Here is a 16,365-nt window from a genome sequence, read left to right as displayed (position 1 = left end):
AATATTTTTTGAGCACCTGTTATGTGTCTGGCACTGTTCTAGGCACTGGAGAGACAGCCGTGAGTAAAGCAGGCAAAACCTCTGGCCTAATGGACCTTACATTCCTGAGCGGGCAGGTTAAACAGACAAAATAACTGAATAATATGTTAGATGCTAATAAGTGCCAAGGAGAAAAATCAAGCACAGAAGGGGCTAGGGGATGCCGAGGAGATAATGGCTGTGATTTTAAATTGTTGGGGGGTTGAGAAGAGGATATTGAGGAAGTAACCTTTGAGTGACCACCTGAGGATACCTGGGACAAGATTCCAGGCAGAGGGGGGAGGGTTTGAGAGCCAGCGAGGAGGTCCCGATGGAGGAGAGCAGCAGCGATGAGGTCAGAGGTGCAGAATAGGGGCCACGATCAGTGGAGCCCCATGGGCTGCACCCAAGTGGGGTGAGAGCCACGGGAGTGTGTGGGCAGGGGCAGGATGGGCCTGGGCTCTCACCAGCTGCTGGACCCTCCCCTGCGTCCACTCACAGCAGTCACGAACTCTGATGTTTTGACAGCCACAGAAATGAGCTGGGAGCTTTTTCGAATGGATTCCTTCTCCTTTCAACATTTGCTCCACATGAGAATAATTCATTCTGAGTTTAGGTTATGTGGACCCTTTGACTTCATTCCCTCTGACAGATACTTTGTGTGTGTGTGTGCATGCACACGCACACATGCACACACTTCCATTCATGTGTGTTAACTCAGAACTGACTTAAATTGTATATTTCAGAGAAATGAATTTTTTGGTAAAAAAAAAAATATCTAACCTCCCCGGGGCTCAGTTTCTTCATCTGAAAAATGGGTATGAGAATCTTGACAAAGAGTGTATCCCAATGCCTAGCACACGGTAGAAGCTCAAGAATGTGTTGTCTCATTTTCCTATCCTTCCTCTGACATTCTTGTAAGTTAAATAACCATTTGTTCCTTTTCACCTCTGTACATGACTTTGTAGTTTTAGATCATTATGCCAATGAATATACTGGGTTTGGATGACTTCAGTTGACCTAACTTTACTATCGCTTTGACTGTTAAATGAATTTATTAATGTACATAGCATAAATTTGTTCTCTCCCCGTTTAAATAGAGGTGAAAGGATTTTCCATACTGCATCAAGAAGGCACACCTCTATCAAAACAATAAAGCTGAGTAAAAGCAGAACACATGTAAATATTTCATTCTTGCTAATGAGAAAAATTATATACATATATAAATATATTTAGGGTATCATGTTCTGATACACTATACATTTTTCTCCATCAGGATAGAACAACATAGCCGAAAAGAGGCATATTGATATTTTTCACAGAAGCACTGAGCTTTAAAAAATGTTAATGGCCTAAAACTCACATATAAATACTGAATTACTAAAAGCAGCAGCAATTACATGTTTAATGTCAACAGGAGCACATTATCTAATGAGCTGTTTTCAGAAGTTAATAATGCGATTAATCACTGATTGACAAAAACTGTGGAAAAGAAGTTCTTTTGTACTAATAGTACTCCCAAGCCAAGTGCTGCCTGAGGAGAGGTAGATCTTGGTTAATGAGGTGCCAGTTGAAATCAGGGGGTGGTCGAAGTCAGAGAAAGATCAGCTGGCTCCTCAGGCAGGCCCTCACCATGTGGCACTTACTGGTGGGGTCTTTGTATTCCAGAGTCCAGTCCTCAGCTTTGTGGGTCTAGTAGCCCCCAGAATTAAGCAGGATCAGGAGGACCAACTTATGCTAACCAGACTTATAAGAGATTGATATATAAACCAGATTGAAAGTATTTAGTTTAAAATATAGATTAGAACTACCAAGGAGAGGGGATTTCTTTAACTGGCTGTTACTCTATCCTTTGTGGAAATCTGTATGGGGAGCCAAATTGCAACAGGAATAATGGTAGTTCAGTTACACATTCATTCAACTTTTAATTGAGCACCTACTATGTGCAAGGCTCTGTTCTAGGCCCTGGGGAATGCAGCAGACAAGGGACAAAAAACCTCCCTGCTCTCTTAGCGTGTACATTCTAATGGAGAGGCAGGGGGTGACAGATGGTGAGCAAATACATATGTATCATGGCAGATGGTGATACGTACTTTAGAGCCTCACCACTCCAAGTGTGGCCTGGGGGCCTGCTGCATGGGTACCCCCGGGATGCTCATTAGGCATGTTACCGAGTCCAAGCTTGTACTGCTCACCACACAACAGGCCAATAAATTGAGAGACGAGTTGCTGGGGCCAGGAATAGTGACTTTATTTGGAAAGCCAGTAGACTGAGAAGATGGTGGACTTGTGCCCCCAAAGAACATATTACAGGGGGACCCATCCCAACCCACAGAATCAGAATCCACATTTGAGCAAGATTCCCAGGTGATGGGCATGCACATTAAAGTTTGAGAAGCACTGATTTAGAGAAAAATTAAGTAGGAAGAGGGGGATGGAGAGTGCTAAGGGCAGGGATTGTTATTGATATTTTATAGAGAGTACAGGGGAGGCCTCACAGATATGGTGACACTTGTTCAGAGCCCTGAAGGAGGGAGGGAGGGAGCCACGTGGATATCTAGGTGAAGAGCGTTCTACGTAGTAGAAGAATAAGCTGGTGCAAAGGCCCTGAGGCAGGAGCATGTCCTGCATGTTTGAGAAACAGTAGGAGGGAGGTAGGCTGGAGCAGAGTGAGTTGAAAGAAGAGTTGTAAGGGCAGAGAAGTAACTAGATGGTTGGTCGGGCAGATCACTTAAGGTCTTATAGAAATTATAAGGACCCTGGCTCTTACTCTTAGTGGGGTTGGAGCCTCTGGAGGGTTTGAGCAAAAGAATGTTGTGATCTGAATTTTTAAAGGATCACTCCAGCTTCTGTCTTGCAAATAGACTATAGGGGACAAGGGAGGAGCCCATTGCAGTAATTCAGTGAGAGATGTTGGTAGCTTGGACTATAGCAATAGAAAGAAGTCATATATTTTGAAGATGGAGGTGACAGGGTTTGTTGCTCAATAGGATACTGAGTGAGAGTAAAAGAGACAGGTCAGCATTGATGGCAGAGTTATTGGTCTGAGCATCTGGAAGGAAGGAGTTGCCGTTTGTTGGAGTGGAAAATATCACAAGAAGAACAGGTTTGGTTGGGGGGTGGGGGGATTGAGAGTTGGCCTCTGGATATATTAGAGACATTTCTTAAGTATCCAACTGGAGATTTGAGTTGATGGTTGGATACAGGAATCTGGAGTTCAGAGTAGTAGTCCTGGTTAGAGGTATAAATGAGCATCACAGCACAGACGGTTTTTAAGCCTTGAGTCCATGAGATCATCTAGGGAGTGGGAGAGAAGAGAGCTTGTGTGGTATTAACAGTATCACCAAGCTCAAACAGCCAGCTGCAACCATCTTGCCCACCAGATAGACCTGCCATCCGGCCAGGTTACCCATGTCTACTGGTCGGGGTACCCTCCCCTGGCGTGGATAAATCTTTGTTTCTCTTATTCTAGATTTTCTGCAGACCCCACTCCCTTCCGATAACTCTTGATTCCTATAAACAATTATTTTGGTTACTGTTTTCTTTACTCCAGTCCTTTTGATTGGACTGAGATGTTTTCAAAACTTCCCCACCTGGGATCATGGGGGGAGGACTCATTCATCTCACATCAAAGGCTTCTTCTTTTTCTTACATTTTCCTAACCCAGCTTACTAAAAAGTTGAAAGAATTGTACAGTGAACACCCATGTGGCTACCACCTCGATTCCACAATTAGCGTTGTACTATATTTTAATAATCGCATCTCTGTTCATCTATTTTTCCATTCATCTGTTAATCCATCATATTTTTTTGATGTATTTCAAAGTAAGTTGCAAACATCAGTAGACTTCAACCCAAAACACTTCAGTATGCATATCATTGCCTAGAGTTCAATATTCGTTTGTGATGTTTTAGATAAAATTAACATGCAGTGAAATGAACAGCTCTTAACTATACCATTTGATGTTTTGACAAGTGTATACACCTGTGTGACACTAACCCCTATCATGATGTAGAGCATGACCATCAACCTGTTGCCCTTTGCAAGTTAATTAATGCCAGCCCCACCCTCCTTGAGGCACCTACTGTTCTAATAACACATTCTTCCTACTGACAGTCACTTTCGTTTCACTCTGGCTCTGAGAATAGCTGGATCGTTTTGATTAGACAAGGCATTTCCATGCCTCCCCAGCCAGCCATCGTGGGGCGGGGCAGATCCGTCCACTCAGGTATGTTTTATTTGTTGCTCACTCAGCGGGTGACTTAACTACGATATTTAGAGTCATCTCTCTGTGGCCTTTGCCGCCTGACTGCCCCACTGTGCTAATCCTCAGATTGCTTCTCTCTTCTTCTCTTTTGACTCACGGACATTACCAGTGGGGAAACTTGATACCAATCCATCTTCCTCTTCCTCCTCTTAATCATAGTGAAGGCTCACATTTCTTGAGCACCTACTACGGGCCACACCAAAGCACCACATGTACCTTGCCTCTCTGATGCCTTGCAACATGATAGCCCCATTTTACAGATGAGGACACTGAGGCTCAGAGACTTTGAGTAGCTTGCCAAGGCAAGAGCCTTTCTGAGCCCAAACCCTCTCAACCATCTCACGACCTGGGACTGGAGGGCATTTATCTCCTGGTTGCTTTCCCCTTCCCCGAGCTCCTTGTCATGTGCTTCCCCCACTCTTCCCCGCAGCCGTGGTGAAGAACCCGCCCAACAACCTGTGGATCATCGCCGCGGTGCTGGCGCCCATTGCCGTGGTCACGGTCATCATTATCATCATCACTGCCGTGCTCTGCCGGAAGAACAAGAACGACTTCAAGCCAGACACCATGATGAACCTGCCACAGAGAGCAAAGGTACGAGACGGGAGCTGTGAGGAGAGGGGCAGGAGCCCTGGCCCCTTGGGGCTCCACCTGCCTTTTCTCTCTTGGCTCTTGAGGTCTTTGCAAGTACCTTCAGAAGCATCCTCATGAGTCCTCATGTTGAAGGAGACCCTTTATTTACTTATTTGAATGTTTCAAAAATTGTGGTAAAATATACATAACATAAAATTTACCATCTTAAGTCACTTATAAGTGTACAGTTCAGTATTCTTTAGAATATTTGCATTCTTGTGCCACCTTTATTTTTATAATGAGGACACGATAGCTAATGCTCATCTAATGCTCACTCTTTGCCTTAAATGCTTCTCAGGGCTTTGCATATACCAGCAACCCCTAATCTTCCCAGCAACCCTTTGAGGAAGAACATTATTTTACGGATGAGGAAACAGAGGCACAGAAAACGAGTTGCTAGCTAGACCTGAAAGGGGCCTCACAGGTCATCTGATCTGACACCTTCCCTTTTACAGAGAAGTGACTTCTTCACAATGGCACAGTTAGTAAGTAGCAGAACCGATAGTAGAACCAGGTCTCTTGGCTCCTAACTCAGGGCCCTTTGGGGCACATCAGACCCTCAAAACTTTCCTTCTTCTGCTGGCCGGAGTGGCTGATCTTCAAAGGCTGCATGACGGGCGAGCTACAGAAACTCGGCCTTGCAGCCATCAACCCCCAGTTCAGTGGCTCCCCTGAGGGCCGGCCGGGAGCCCCGTCCACTTTCCACAGCCTCCATAGGGCTGTACCACCCATCTCCAGTGACTGGAAGGGGAATGAACCGAGGAAATTCCAAAGGCTAATTCTCCAGTCACATAGCTCCCTTCACAATAGTCCCCGAAGGGACTATAATAACCTGTAATATCCAGTGTTTAAATAATGCCTTACAATATCCTGGGCTCTCCTAGGTCTGTCACCTTGTTCGCTCATCACAGTAGCCCTGTGAGGTAAGTTGTAGTCAGGGCAGCATTTATTATTTTCATTTTACTGCAGAGAAACCCAAAGGAAAGAGAGACTGTGGGACTTACTCCACAGCAGTGGGGGAGGTACTCAGGCCCATATCTGAGTCTTTGGGCTCTGTCTACTTTCTATCCCTTCCTGAACTCTGAGATTTGGTGGGTAGAATCCTCTTCCAGCCCTGAACATCTGAGCTTTGTCTACCTGTGTGCGAATGAAACAGCAAATGGAATTTCACATCCACTGGAATGCGTGACGTGGTGATTGTCCTTGCTGGGAGTCAGGCATGTCTAGTTCTTCCTGGATGATCATACCTTGCTTCAGCAAAAGAAATCAAATGAATTTCATTGTTTATTAAACCGAGTCACCTGTTGAGAAGCTGCGGCTTGCTGAGACACAGTCTAGTGAAGAGCCCAACCCCAAAGAATGTCATTCTGTGTCTGTTGACATAAAGCCACCCGCTGCCCGGACACAGCATGATGTTGGTAATTACCCAAGCAGTGAAAAATGAAACTATTCCAAGAAGGGGTATTTCATTTCCATCTTAGCTTGGTTACAATCTGAGCCTTGCAGACCTAACAGTAATTACCAGAATCTAATTGCAGCTGAGTCCAGGAATGCAAAACACGCCATACTGAGGTTGTAAATGCCATCTTTGTGTGCTAGATGAGGCCAAAATTTTACTAATTTGCCGAGATGAGTTGGGCAGCACATGATTTCAGCATATCTTCTGGCTGGAAAGCTGTCTGAGGCTGGAACAGATTCATGTGTGTGGGTTTTCATAGCCCCTTTTATGTCCCTTCCCGGTGCATTGTGCTTCAACAGATACCCGGCTGCTGTGGAAAATCAAGCAAATTTATGTTCCATGAGATGATCGAGTTCACTTGTGTGGGGTGATGGTGGTTGTTTTCTCCCTCGATGAGACTGGGCTACGCACTTGATTTCCAAAACCCTTTTATCACAGGACACCAGCGGGGTGGAACTGCCTCTTTCTTACCGCAGTCCTGCCCATTGCAACCCGGGGACACTGCAGTGTTTGCAAGAGGAGAGAGCTGCCTGCATCACTTCTCACAACCTTTGTGTGTGAGCAGAATTCATTTAACGCCAAGGGACCAGGCGGGATGAGAAAGTTAGCTTTCGCCACCAATCCAGAGACCGGGAGGGTGGTCTCCTAGTCTCCAGGGACACCACTGTGTCTGTAAGGATGCGGCTGCGGTGCCAGAGGACGTGGCTGGGGATCCTTGCTGAGCCCCACTAATAGACTTAACATCCTAAGAGGAGGTGAGTGTGGCTGTCCCGGGAGCCAAGGCTCAGCCGTGCACGCCCACACCCTTCTGCAGAGACAAGGTACCACAGATGTAACCCTATTACCATTGCTGTCATCCGGGCTTCGGCAGGTAGAAGGTTGAGAAAATGATCAGAGCAGCAGGAGGAGGGCCAGGCGTCATGCCTTTGTCACCTCCTTTCTTCCTAGTTCACTTTTTCCCTCCTCTTTGTCATTGGATTCATAGCGTTCTCCCAGGTTTTCCCTTCAACTGAAGAGAACATGATCCCCTGGAACAGGCCACCTTAAGAGAAAGTTGTTAGGGCCATATCCAAGTGCAGAGTGAGCTTGGAGGGCCTGCACTGGTTGGCATGTCCTTCTGCTTGGGATGGGTCTGCTTTAGTCGCCCCCTAAAGATGCCCAGCTGTCTCCTGTTTCTCACATATTATCTATATGACCATACTTAACCTCTTTGTGCCTCAATTTTCCCATCTGTGAAATGGGGATGATAACAGTATTCACTTACAGGTTGGTGTGAGGATTAAGTGAGTTATGTGAATTACTTTGAGTGTACCTGGTACAGAATAAATATTATATATAAGTTGATGTTTATTATTACACATGCTTTCTTCTTAAAAGATCTGGGTAACATGTTTACCTTTGAAATTGTTGGAGATTATTTTGATTTGATAATTTTACACAACTCATTAAAGCAACTATAAATGTTTCATGATGTTGTATTAACGGTGTTAGGGGTCACTAGTGTGTGTCCCGTGGGCAGTGAGTTAATCTCAGGTGATTTTCAAGTTGGAGGTTGCAAGACCACTATCCTGTCAGTCAGAAGAGTAAGGTACTAGTCTTGAGTCTTTCACCACTTAGCTGTGTGATGTTGGCCAAGTCACCAAACCTCTCTGAGCTTTTGTTTTCTTACCTATAAAGTGAAGACTGTGCTGTTTGCCCTGCTTTCCCCATGTGCTTGTTGTGAGAATGAAATGAGGTATCAGTGTTTTGCAGGCTGTAAGTACTGAATATGTACAGGGATTGTTATTATTAACCTAATAACAAGGCCCGCCTTTTAAGCTTGTCATTCCTTGATGTCTCCCTGCTCACCCACCGTCAGCCCAGTCCCCTGAAGTATCTAGCAGGTAACTTCAGCCCAGTGTGAAGGGTGAGAGGCCAAGTTCAGAGAGAGTGAGGATGAGGGGGGCAAGCCAGAGCTAGCTCGTCCTCCTCACTAGGTTCTTAGGTCATCTTACCCGCCAGTGCAGACTCCCAGTACCTCACACACAGGCCAGGAGTCTCAACACAGGAGCCAGGCCAAGTGTGGTAGAAGATGCCCAACCAAGATGGCAGGCTGCAGAAGGAGAGGAGGGGCCGTGGGAAGAACCATCAAGCAGTGGTTGGGTGTTCTGGCTCTGGGTCATATAGTACTGGGTTCAAATCCCGGCTCTACCATAGACCAGCTGTGTGAGCCTGGGGAAGTTGCTGAACCTTTCAACCTCAGTTTCTTCATCTTTAAAATGGGGAACCATAACAATACCTACCTCCTTGAACTACAGTGAGGATGAAATGACATAATTTATGCAACATATTCGATACTGTACCAGTAATATCAAGTGAAGCTGAAACTGTGAGCTCCTTGAGGGTAGGGGGCCAGTTATTATTCACCTTTATGTTTCCAGCACCAAGCTCAGTCCCTGACACAAGCCAGTGCTCAATAACTAGAGTTGGAACAAAACTGAATAGGATAATGGGAGGATGGGGGTGTGGCAGAAAAGGGACCAACAGGAGATGAGGCTGGGCCCATGGGTTCAGACAGAATGTGAAGGGTCTTGAGTGCCTTGCCAAAGGGTTTGGGTGCCATGGAGCATTTTTAATGAGGGAGTGACGATGACCTGACATGGTTCTAAGGGAGGTAACTTTGGAGGCTTGTCAGGGGTGGGCCTGGAAAGGAGCAGAATGGAAGTAACAAGACCAGGGCAGGGTCAGTACAACAGTGGACCTGGAGAGAAAAGGTCAGCTTCCAGAAACATTTCAGTTGAATTCAATTGGTGATCAGTTGTTTGTAGGAGAAGCAGGTGAGTCAGTATTCTAGGAACATCAGCACATCACCTGAAGGCTCCTTTGTATTTCATGTACCACCAAGGGAGGGGAGGGAAATGAACAAACACTATTTCAGAAGCACATTCCCAGATCTTAGCATAGAATTTTAGTGGTTACCATGTGGGTCAGCGTGTGAGTGTCTCAGAGAAGAGGGGCCAGTGACCACACCTCCCAGAGTGAGTTATCCAGGGAACTGTCCGTGGCTATACTACAGACAGCTTGAAATAAGGAAGCTTTGCTGGATTTAGCAATAAAACTCCATCCTATTCTGAGACACTATTTGATGGGTTGGGCCACGGTCTTAGACCATTAAATCTGGCTGGAGCCTTCCTGTTACAATTCTTAGCTAAGTAACCTGCTGAAAGAGGAACTTATGATCATATCAAGTGCTGACAGAACCCAAACAATAGAGGTGAAGTTTCATCCCAAATTTTCTTAAGGAGAATCCACTGATGTCCATTTCACCTGGCCTATGATTTAGTAGGCAGGAAAGTAGTATTAACTAATATTGATTGAGCACTTGCGGTGTGTCGGGTACTTAGCTAAATGCTGGACTTGAATTTACTTATGTAATCTACACAGCCTCCCTTTGAGGGTAGTTAAATATCACTCTCACAGACGTACACATTTGATCCTGCTCACGCTGTTATTCTTTCCATTTTACAGGTGAGGAAACATGTGCAGAGAATTTCAGTAACTTGCCCGAGGTCACCCAGCTAATACATGTCAGAGCCAGGATTTGAATCCAGGCTGTCTCCTTTTGGAGCTGCTGATCTTAACCTCCCCATCTTCCTGCCTCAGATCTGTGTTGTGCTGTTTTGAGGTGTCAAGCAGAATAGAGACACGCTCAGGAACTGTTTAAATATGCTTCTTGGTTTTTCATTACCCCACTAATAAATGTCTGTTGGGTTTTGCTCACAGCTGCCCTATTCACTTGGGATTTCAGACATTGTACAACAGAAGCCTTGCTAATTTTTCAGTAATAAATTATAGGAGAGCCAGCCTGCTTAAGGGAAAGGTCTGGATTAAAGAGTGATTCCATAAATTCCATTTTATTATTAATAATTGTACTACCTCGCATGTGGTAGCACATTACCCCCCTCTGTTTTCAGATCTGTGATCCCCTTTAATACCCAAGGGTGGCAGAGGTAAAGCAGATATGATTATCTTCATTTCTCAGATGAGACAACTGAGATTCAGAGTTCAAGTGACTTGGCAAAGCCACACACCTGCTATTACACAGGGTTTAAGGGATGACAAAATATTCCTAGGTAGGAGAAGATGCGGGACCTGTTTAATGTAGCAATTAAGAGCTTCTAATTAGCAGTATCCTGTGACTTAAAATAAGTGGTCTAAAATCCTTGAAAGTATTTGTTCTCACACACATATTTGCATCTTGTTTATACTAGTCATTTTTCTGAGTCTCATCTATAGCGATTCTGTAGCTAGGTGGAATTAACACGGATTTTGATCTTGCAGGGACAGAAATTATGATGGAGATTTATGTTAACTCTTGTTCATCAGAAAGCTAAGTATGGTCCCATCACATGCACTTTCCCACCTGTCTTCTCTTAAAGCTGCTGTGAGCGTCTTGCTTTGCCAGAAACGTGACTGCAAATCTGTTTCCTCTTTGCAGCCTGTGCAGGGCTTTGATTATGCCAAGCAGCACCTGGGCCAGCAAGGGGTGGACGAAGAGGTCATCCCCGTGACTCAGGAAACGGTGGTCCTCCCACTGCCCGTTAGAGATGCTCCTGCCTCTCAGGAAAGGGATGCCCCTCAGGATGGAAGCACTATCAAGACGGCCAAATCCATCGAAACCAGAAAGAGGTAGGCACGGGGCCAGCTTCTGCCTCTCTGTGTCAGCAAGAGAAATAATTGATGGGGAGAACAGCTGAAGCCCTCAAGTTAATTCCTCTGTTCTCTTTAAAAATTCCCCTTCGTGCTTGTTTTGAATATTTGAGGAGGAGACTAAGGGAGACGATAAGAATCACAATACCTGCTTCTCATGAGCCACTCATTGTAAGGTTTTAGATGCCTGATCAACCACAACGGAAGAGGTTTAGCTCTTATATTTATGATAGCCAATTTGGCACTGATGTCACACTTATATTTTTAATTTATCTGAAGAGCAGTGCCTTTGGTTCAGGATAGTTGTATTTTATCTGGCAATTTCTCTATAGAGCTTATGATTTTAGTTCAAAAACCATTTATTGAGTTTTTACTATGAACAGAGCACTTTGACAGGCATTGGGAGGACTACAAAACGGTTTAAGATTGATTCCTGACCCCGAGCATCTGCTGATGGAAAGACAGAAAGAAATTGCTGGAATACCAAACGTGATGGGCAGGTGCCCACAGTGGAGTCTGAACCAAGTCCTGGGGAAAAGGGAGGAGGAAGAATTTAATTCTGATGAGGGAAAACGTCGTGGAGGAGGTTATGTTGTAGCCAAGCCTTGAAGGGCAAGTGGGATGCCCATAAGTGGGAAGAGATAAAGGCATCCAGGCTGGCAGAGCCAGGAGAGATATGGACATCCATGCTCATTTAATCATGAGTGTCTCTGGGGCTTAGAGCTCACAGTGCTTGGGATATAGTGAAAGATGAAACCGGAAGATAGATGAAAACTGTGGAGGGTCTTAACTGCCAGCCTAAGGAGTTTGACCTTTATTTTCTAGGCGTTGGTAAGGCACTGAAAGTTCTTCAGGAAGACAGTGATGTCCAGCCTGTATCTTAGAAAGACTACTCCAGCGGCAATGTGAATGATAGATGGGAGAGGTTAGGCTAGAGGGCAGGAGCTTGTTAGGCCTTTGCAATAGGCTCACAGAGAGGTAAGGAACTCTCTGGCCAGCCCTGTTGTCTGGCTAAACCAGCTCCCATTGCCAACCTTGCCTGGGACCACAGTGGCGGCTGGAAAAGCTACATCCTCTCTCCCTCCTTCCCTCCCTTCACCTAACATATTTATCGATTGCTTGCTGTCTACTAGGCACTAGGGATACCCCAGCAAACAAGACGAAGTTCCTCCTTCCGTGATGCTTACAGTTTGGTAGGGAGAGATAGACAATAAACAAATAGAGAAATAGAAACATAGTAGGTTGGGCGGTGATGAGTATCGAAGAAGAAAACCAAAGCATGGTAAGGGAATGCAGAGTTGGAGAGGGGAACATGAGGCTATTTTAGCAGGAAGCTGGGGAAGGCCTCTCTGATAAAGTGACATTTGAGGAAGACCTGATTGAAATGATGTGTAAGCCTTGAGGTTATCTTATCTCGCAGAAAAACTTTCCAAGCAGATGGAACAGTGTGTACAAAGCCCAGGGGAGGGAACTTCTTGACTTGCTTAAGGAAGAGCACAAAGGCCAAAGAGGCTGATATGAACTAGGGGGGAAGTGGTAGCAGGGGGCCAGAGGACCTACCTGAGGTTGAGCATGTCAGGCTTTATAGACCAAGGTCAGGACTTGAGATTTTGTTGTGAATAAAGATCAGGAGTCATTGGAAGATTTTGAGAAGAGCAGTGATGGGATGTGACTTGCAATTTTAAAGGTTCACTGTGGCTGCCGTGTGGAAATAGACATAGAGAAGCAGAACAGAAGCAGAGAGACCCATTAGGAAGCTATTGCAAGAGTCCAGGTGAGAGATGGTGGTGTGGACCAGGGCGTGGAGGTGGAAGAAGTGATTGGGTTCTAGAGATGTTTAGAAGGAAGGGCTGACAAGATTTGCTGATAGATTGTTGTGGGGTATGGAAATAGAGAGGGATGAATTTGCCATTTATTGTGCTGGGGAAGACTGGAGGAGAAGTTCGTAGGGGACGATCAAGAGTATGGATGTCAAAAAAAAAAAAAAAAAAAAGAGTATGGATGTCGTGCTTCCCTGGTGGCGAAGTGGTTGAGAGTCTGCCTGCCGATGCAGGGGACACGGGTTCGTGCCCCGATCCGGGAAGATCCCACGTGTCGCGGAGTGGCTGGGCCCGTGAGCCATGGCTGCTGAGCCTGCGCGTCCCGAGCCTGTGCTCCGCAACGAGAGAGGCCATAGCAGTGAGAGGCCCGCGTACCGCAAAAAACAAAAAAAGAGTATGGGTGTGGGTATGTTAAGTTTGAGATGCTCATGAGACATGCAAGTGGAGATGTTGAGAGCTCCGTTAACCATATGAGTCTGGGGTTCAGAGGAGAGGTCCAGAGTAGAAATATAAATGTAGGAGCTGTCAGCGTTTGGTTATAAAAAGCTCTGAGACTAGATGGGCACCTAGGAGAGTGTAGATAGAGAAGAAATCAAATAACTGACCACTGGGACATTGCAATGATTAGAGGTCCAGATAATGAAGACGGATCAGCAAAAGAGTCTGAAAAGCATCAGTAAGTAAGGCACAAGGAGAGCGAAGCAAGAGTGGAATCTGAGAAGCCAAGAGAAGAGAGTCATTGCAGGAGGAAGGAAGGATTGTTTGTATCAAATATATAAATTTTGCACTGGAGTCAAGCAGCAAGGCTCTGTGCTTTTCTCTAGGAGATCTTGGTACTTAAGAAAGAGGTATAGAGAAACAGGGATGGATTTCAGCTTGTGTGGGAAAGAATGTTGAGGGCATGTGTATTAATTATCTGTTGCCCTGTAACAAACCACTCTAAAGCTTATCAGCGTAAAACAACAACCATTTATTCTGCTCATGACTTTTGTTGGGTCAGCAGTTTAGTCTGAGCTCAGCTGGGTAGTTCTTCTAGTCTGAACTAGGCTTGGCTGATCTCAGCTGGGCTCACTCATGCATCTTTAGTCAGGTGGAAGGCCTGCTGGGCTGGCTTGTTGACGACAGCCTTGTCTGGGGTGGCCAGGTAACTGGGACCTCTTGACATGTGGTCTTGAACCCTCCAGCAGGCTAGCCCTGACTTTCTCACAAGGTGGTTACAGGGTTCCAAGAGCAGTAAGAAAAGAAGCCCCAAACAAGCTTCAAGTCTCTGCTTGTATCATGTTTGCTACTGTCCTGTTGGCCAAAGCAAAACACATAGTCAAGTCCGGAGTCAGTGTGGGAGGGGACTGCCCTAAGCTTGGTTACTGGGAGGTGTGAACAAATTGGGACCTTAACTGCAACAGTCCACCTCAGCATGAAGTTGAAACATACAGAGAAGCGACGGATGATTTATCTGAGTTGACGGGCAAGTAGTATTATCTATAGTAATTATTCTCATTATGATCTTTGCCAAGTACCACCATAAAGGCATGTTAACAGTTTATCACCTATTTAGAGGACACTGAAAAGAAATAAGAATTACTAAAATTAGAATATTAACATAGCACTGCACTGCCAGGAAGAATAGAAACTTTGCCACCCATTCTAGTTGAGTGGTTTAAATTGTGCAAAGATTTCTTTTAAAAAATTGTTTTAGAACAAGCTGTTTTTTTTTCTTGAATTTGCAAGGAGTCTACTCTTGCTAATCAGATTTAAATACTTAACCTCAGATTTTTATTAAGAAATATTAGCTTATGAAACAAATACAAATAAAGAAGACAATGCCTACCCTGTTGAATGATTTCTCCGTTTGCTTCATAATTTTACCATAACAATATAATTTTATTAAAGACTGGCTATATCATTGCCATAGCTGTGGGAGAAACTTCCCCTCTGTTCAAGTTCAGTTGATCACAGGAATCTCTGATCATTTAGGAAGATTTTAGGATGCCACATCCAAGAGCAAGCCCATTACGCATCTATGTTTCTAGCTTCCCCAACTTGCCACTTCAGTTTCCTCATTCCTGCTAGAGCAGGACTGCATGACCCTTCAGAATGGGGCCGTTAGATGGTCCAAAAAGTTTTGCAGGTGAAAAATAGGGGAAGCCAGTGATCTGGTGGTCATTAAGATATCTTTAAAAAATTTGTTTTAAAACTGAAGGAAAAATGAAGATTCAGACACTTGCAGACAACCAGATGATGTTTCAGGTCCTTTTCCTCATGTAGGCTTTTGGTGATGGCTATTTTGTTGTTCCATGACTGGAATTAATGAGCAAGGATAGAGAAGCAACAGCCATTCGCAATGGGTACTTCAGTGCAGTGATTGGTCATGATTGTTCAGCAGTTGATTAATCCCCACCCCCAAGATTGTTCTTCCAGGATCCATGTACACCCATACTCGGAATGGGGACTATTGAGTTCAATAGACTTAAACTGCAACCTCTCAGGTGACACTTACTTTCAAAGACATTTTTGTTACTGTCATGAGTGGACACACACACACACGCACATACATATATCTCACTCTCTGTTTTTGACCAGAAATTCTGAGTTGACAGGTCCATGTAAACATAAGTCTATAAGCTGGTGCAAAGAATAAAGCCGAGCTGGGTTGTTGTTTTTTTTTCCCTCCAGAAATGTGTTCATTCATACCGTTCCTCGGAGCAAGAGTAATAGCCAGAAAATCGTTTCAGGATTAAATGAGGGAAAGGGTATGCAAATGCTTCAAAAACCATTAAATATTTTGTGCATGTGAAATAGGTTGCAAGGAGCCTTTCCTTCTGGACCTCAGTGAAAGCCTCTTTGTGCCAGTGAAGCCAGCGGGAAGAGTAGGGATCATTAACTGTGAGGTTCCGAAAATGATCCAAAGGTGTGTGTGTGTTCGCACACCCAGCGCTCAGTGATCAAATAGTTAATGCCTCATTCATATTTTCCCGAACTACATTCTTTGTATTACTTTTCTGGTGAAAGAGATTGTGGCCAAATAAACTGGGAAGTGCTGAATTAAACACAACAAGATGAGTCTCTTTCTGACAGGACTGATGAGAGCCTTTGATATGCTGATGTGCTGTAGGAATATCCAAAGAGGGAGTATAGTAATTGACATCTCCCAGACTCGTGCTTGTCTGTGCATCCTTGGCGGGGAGCATCTCCCGTGGCCGCAGCAGTGCTCTGTGGAACGCTCGTGGCTAGCTCTGCCCTATCCCACAGTTGTGAGCGGGCACTTTCATTGTGCATGGTTTTTAGGGTGCTAAAGTGCACAGAAGTGTACAGGACTGAGAATCCCAAATTCCCAGAGGATGAGAGGGGGATGGGAGGAGGAGGAAGAGGAGCTGGATACGCAGCTTCCACTTAAGAAGCTGCTTACTTATGGGTCAAAGGTTGCATTTTTTAAAAAATTTTATTTTATTTCTTTATACAGCAGGTTCTTATTAGTTGTC

The 16,365-nt window shown here is 44.9% G+C and overlaps 1 protein-coding gene across 2 annotated transcripts in view; it reads left to right on the top strand.

Moving 5' to 3' along the window:
• KIAA1549L (KIAA1549 like) overlaps positions 1-16,365 on the top strand; it is a gene marked incomplete at both ends in the record, with an annotated part of 280,146 nt that overhangs the window by 185,897 nt on the left and 77,884 nt on the right. For both annotated transcript variants that reach the window (XM_082627296.1, XM_082627295.1), the window contains 2 exons: positions 4,716-4,879; positions 10,855-11,045. In XM_082627296.1, coding sequence (XP_082483422.1) covers positions 4,716-4,879; positions 10,855-11,045 — 355 coding nt within the window. The remainder of the gene's footprint in view (positions 1-4,715; positions 4,880-10,854; positions 11,046-16,365) is intronic.

Source organism: Mesoplodon mirus, assembly GCF_964341445.2.
Source record: "Mesoplodon mirus genome assembly, chromosome: 7".
Taxonomy (NCBI): Eukaryota; Metazoa; Chordata; class Mammalia; order Artiodactyla; family Ziphiidae; genus Mesoplodon; species Mesoplodon mirus.
This window is presented reverse-complemented; position numbering and strand designations above follow the sequence as displayed.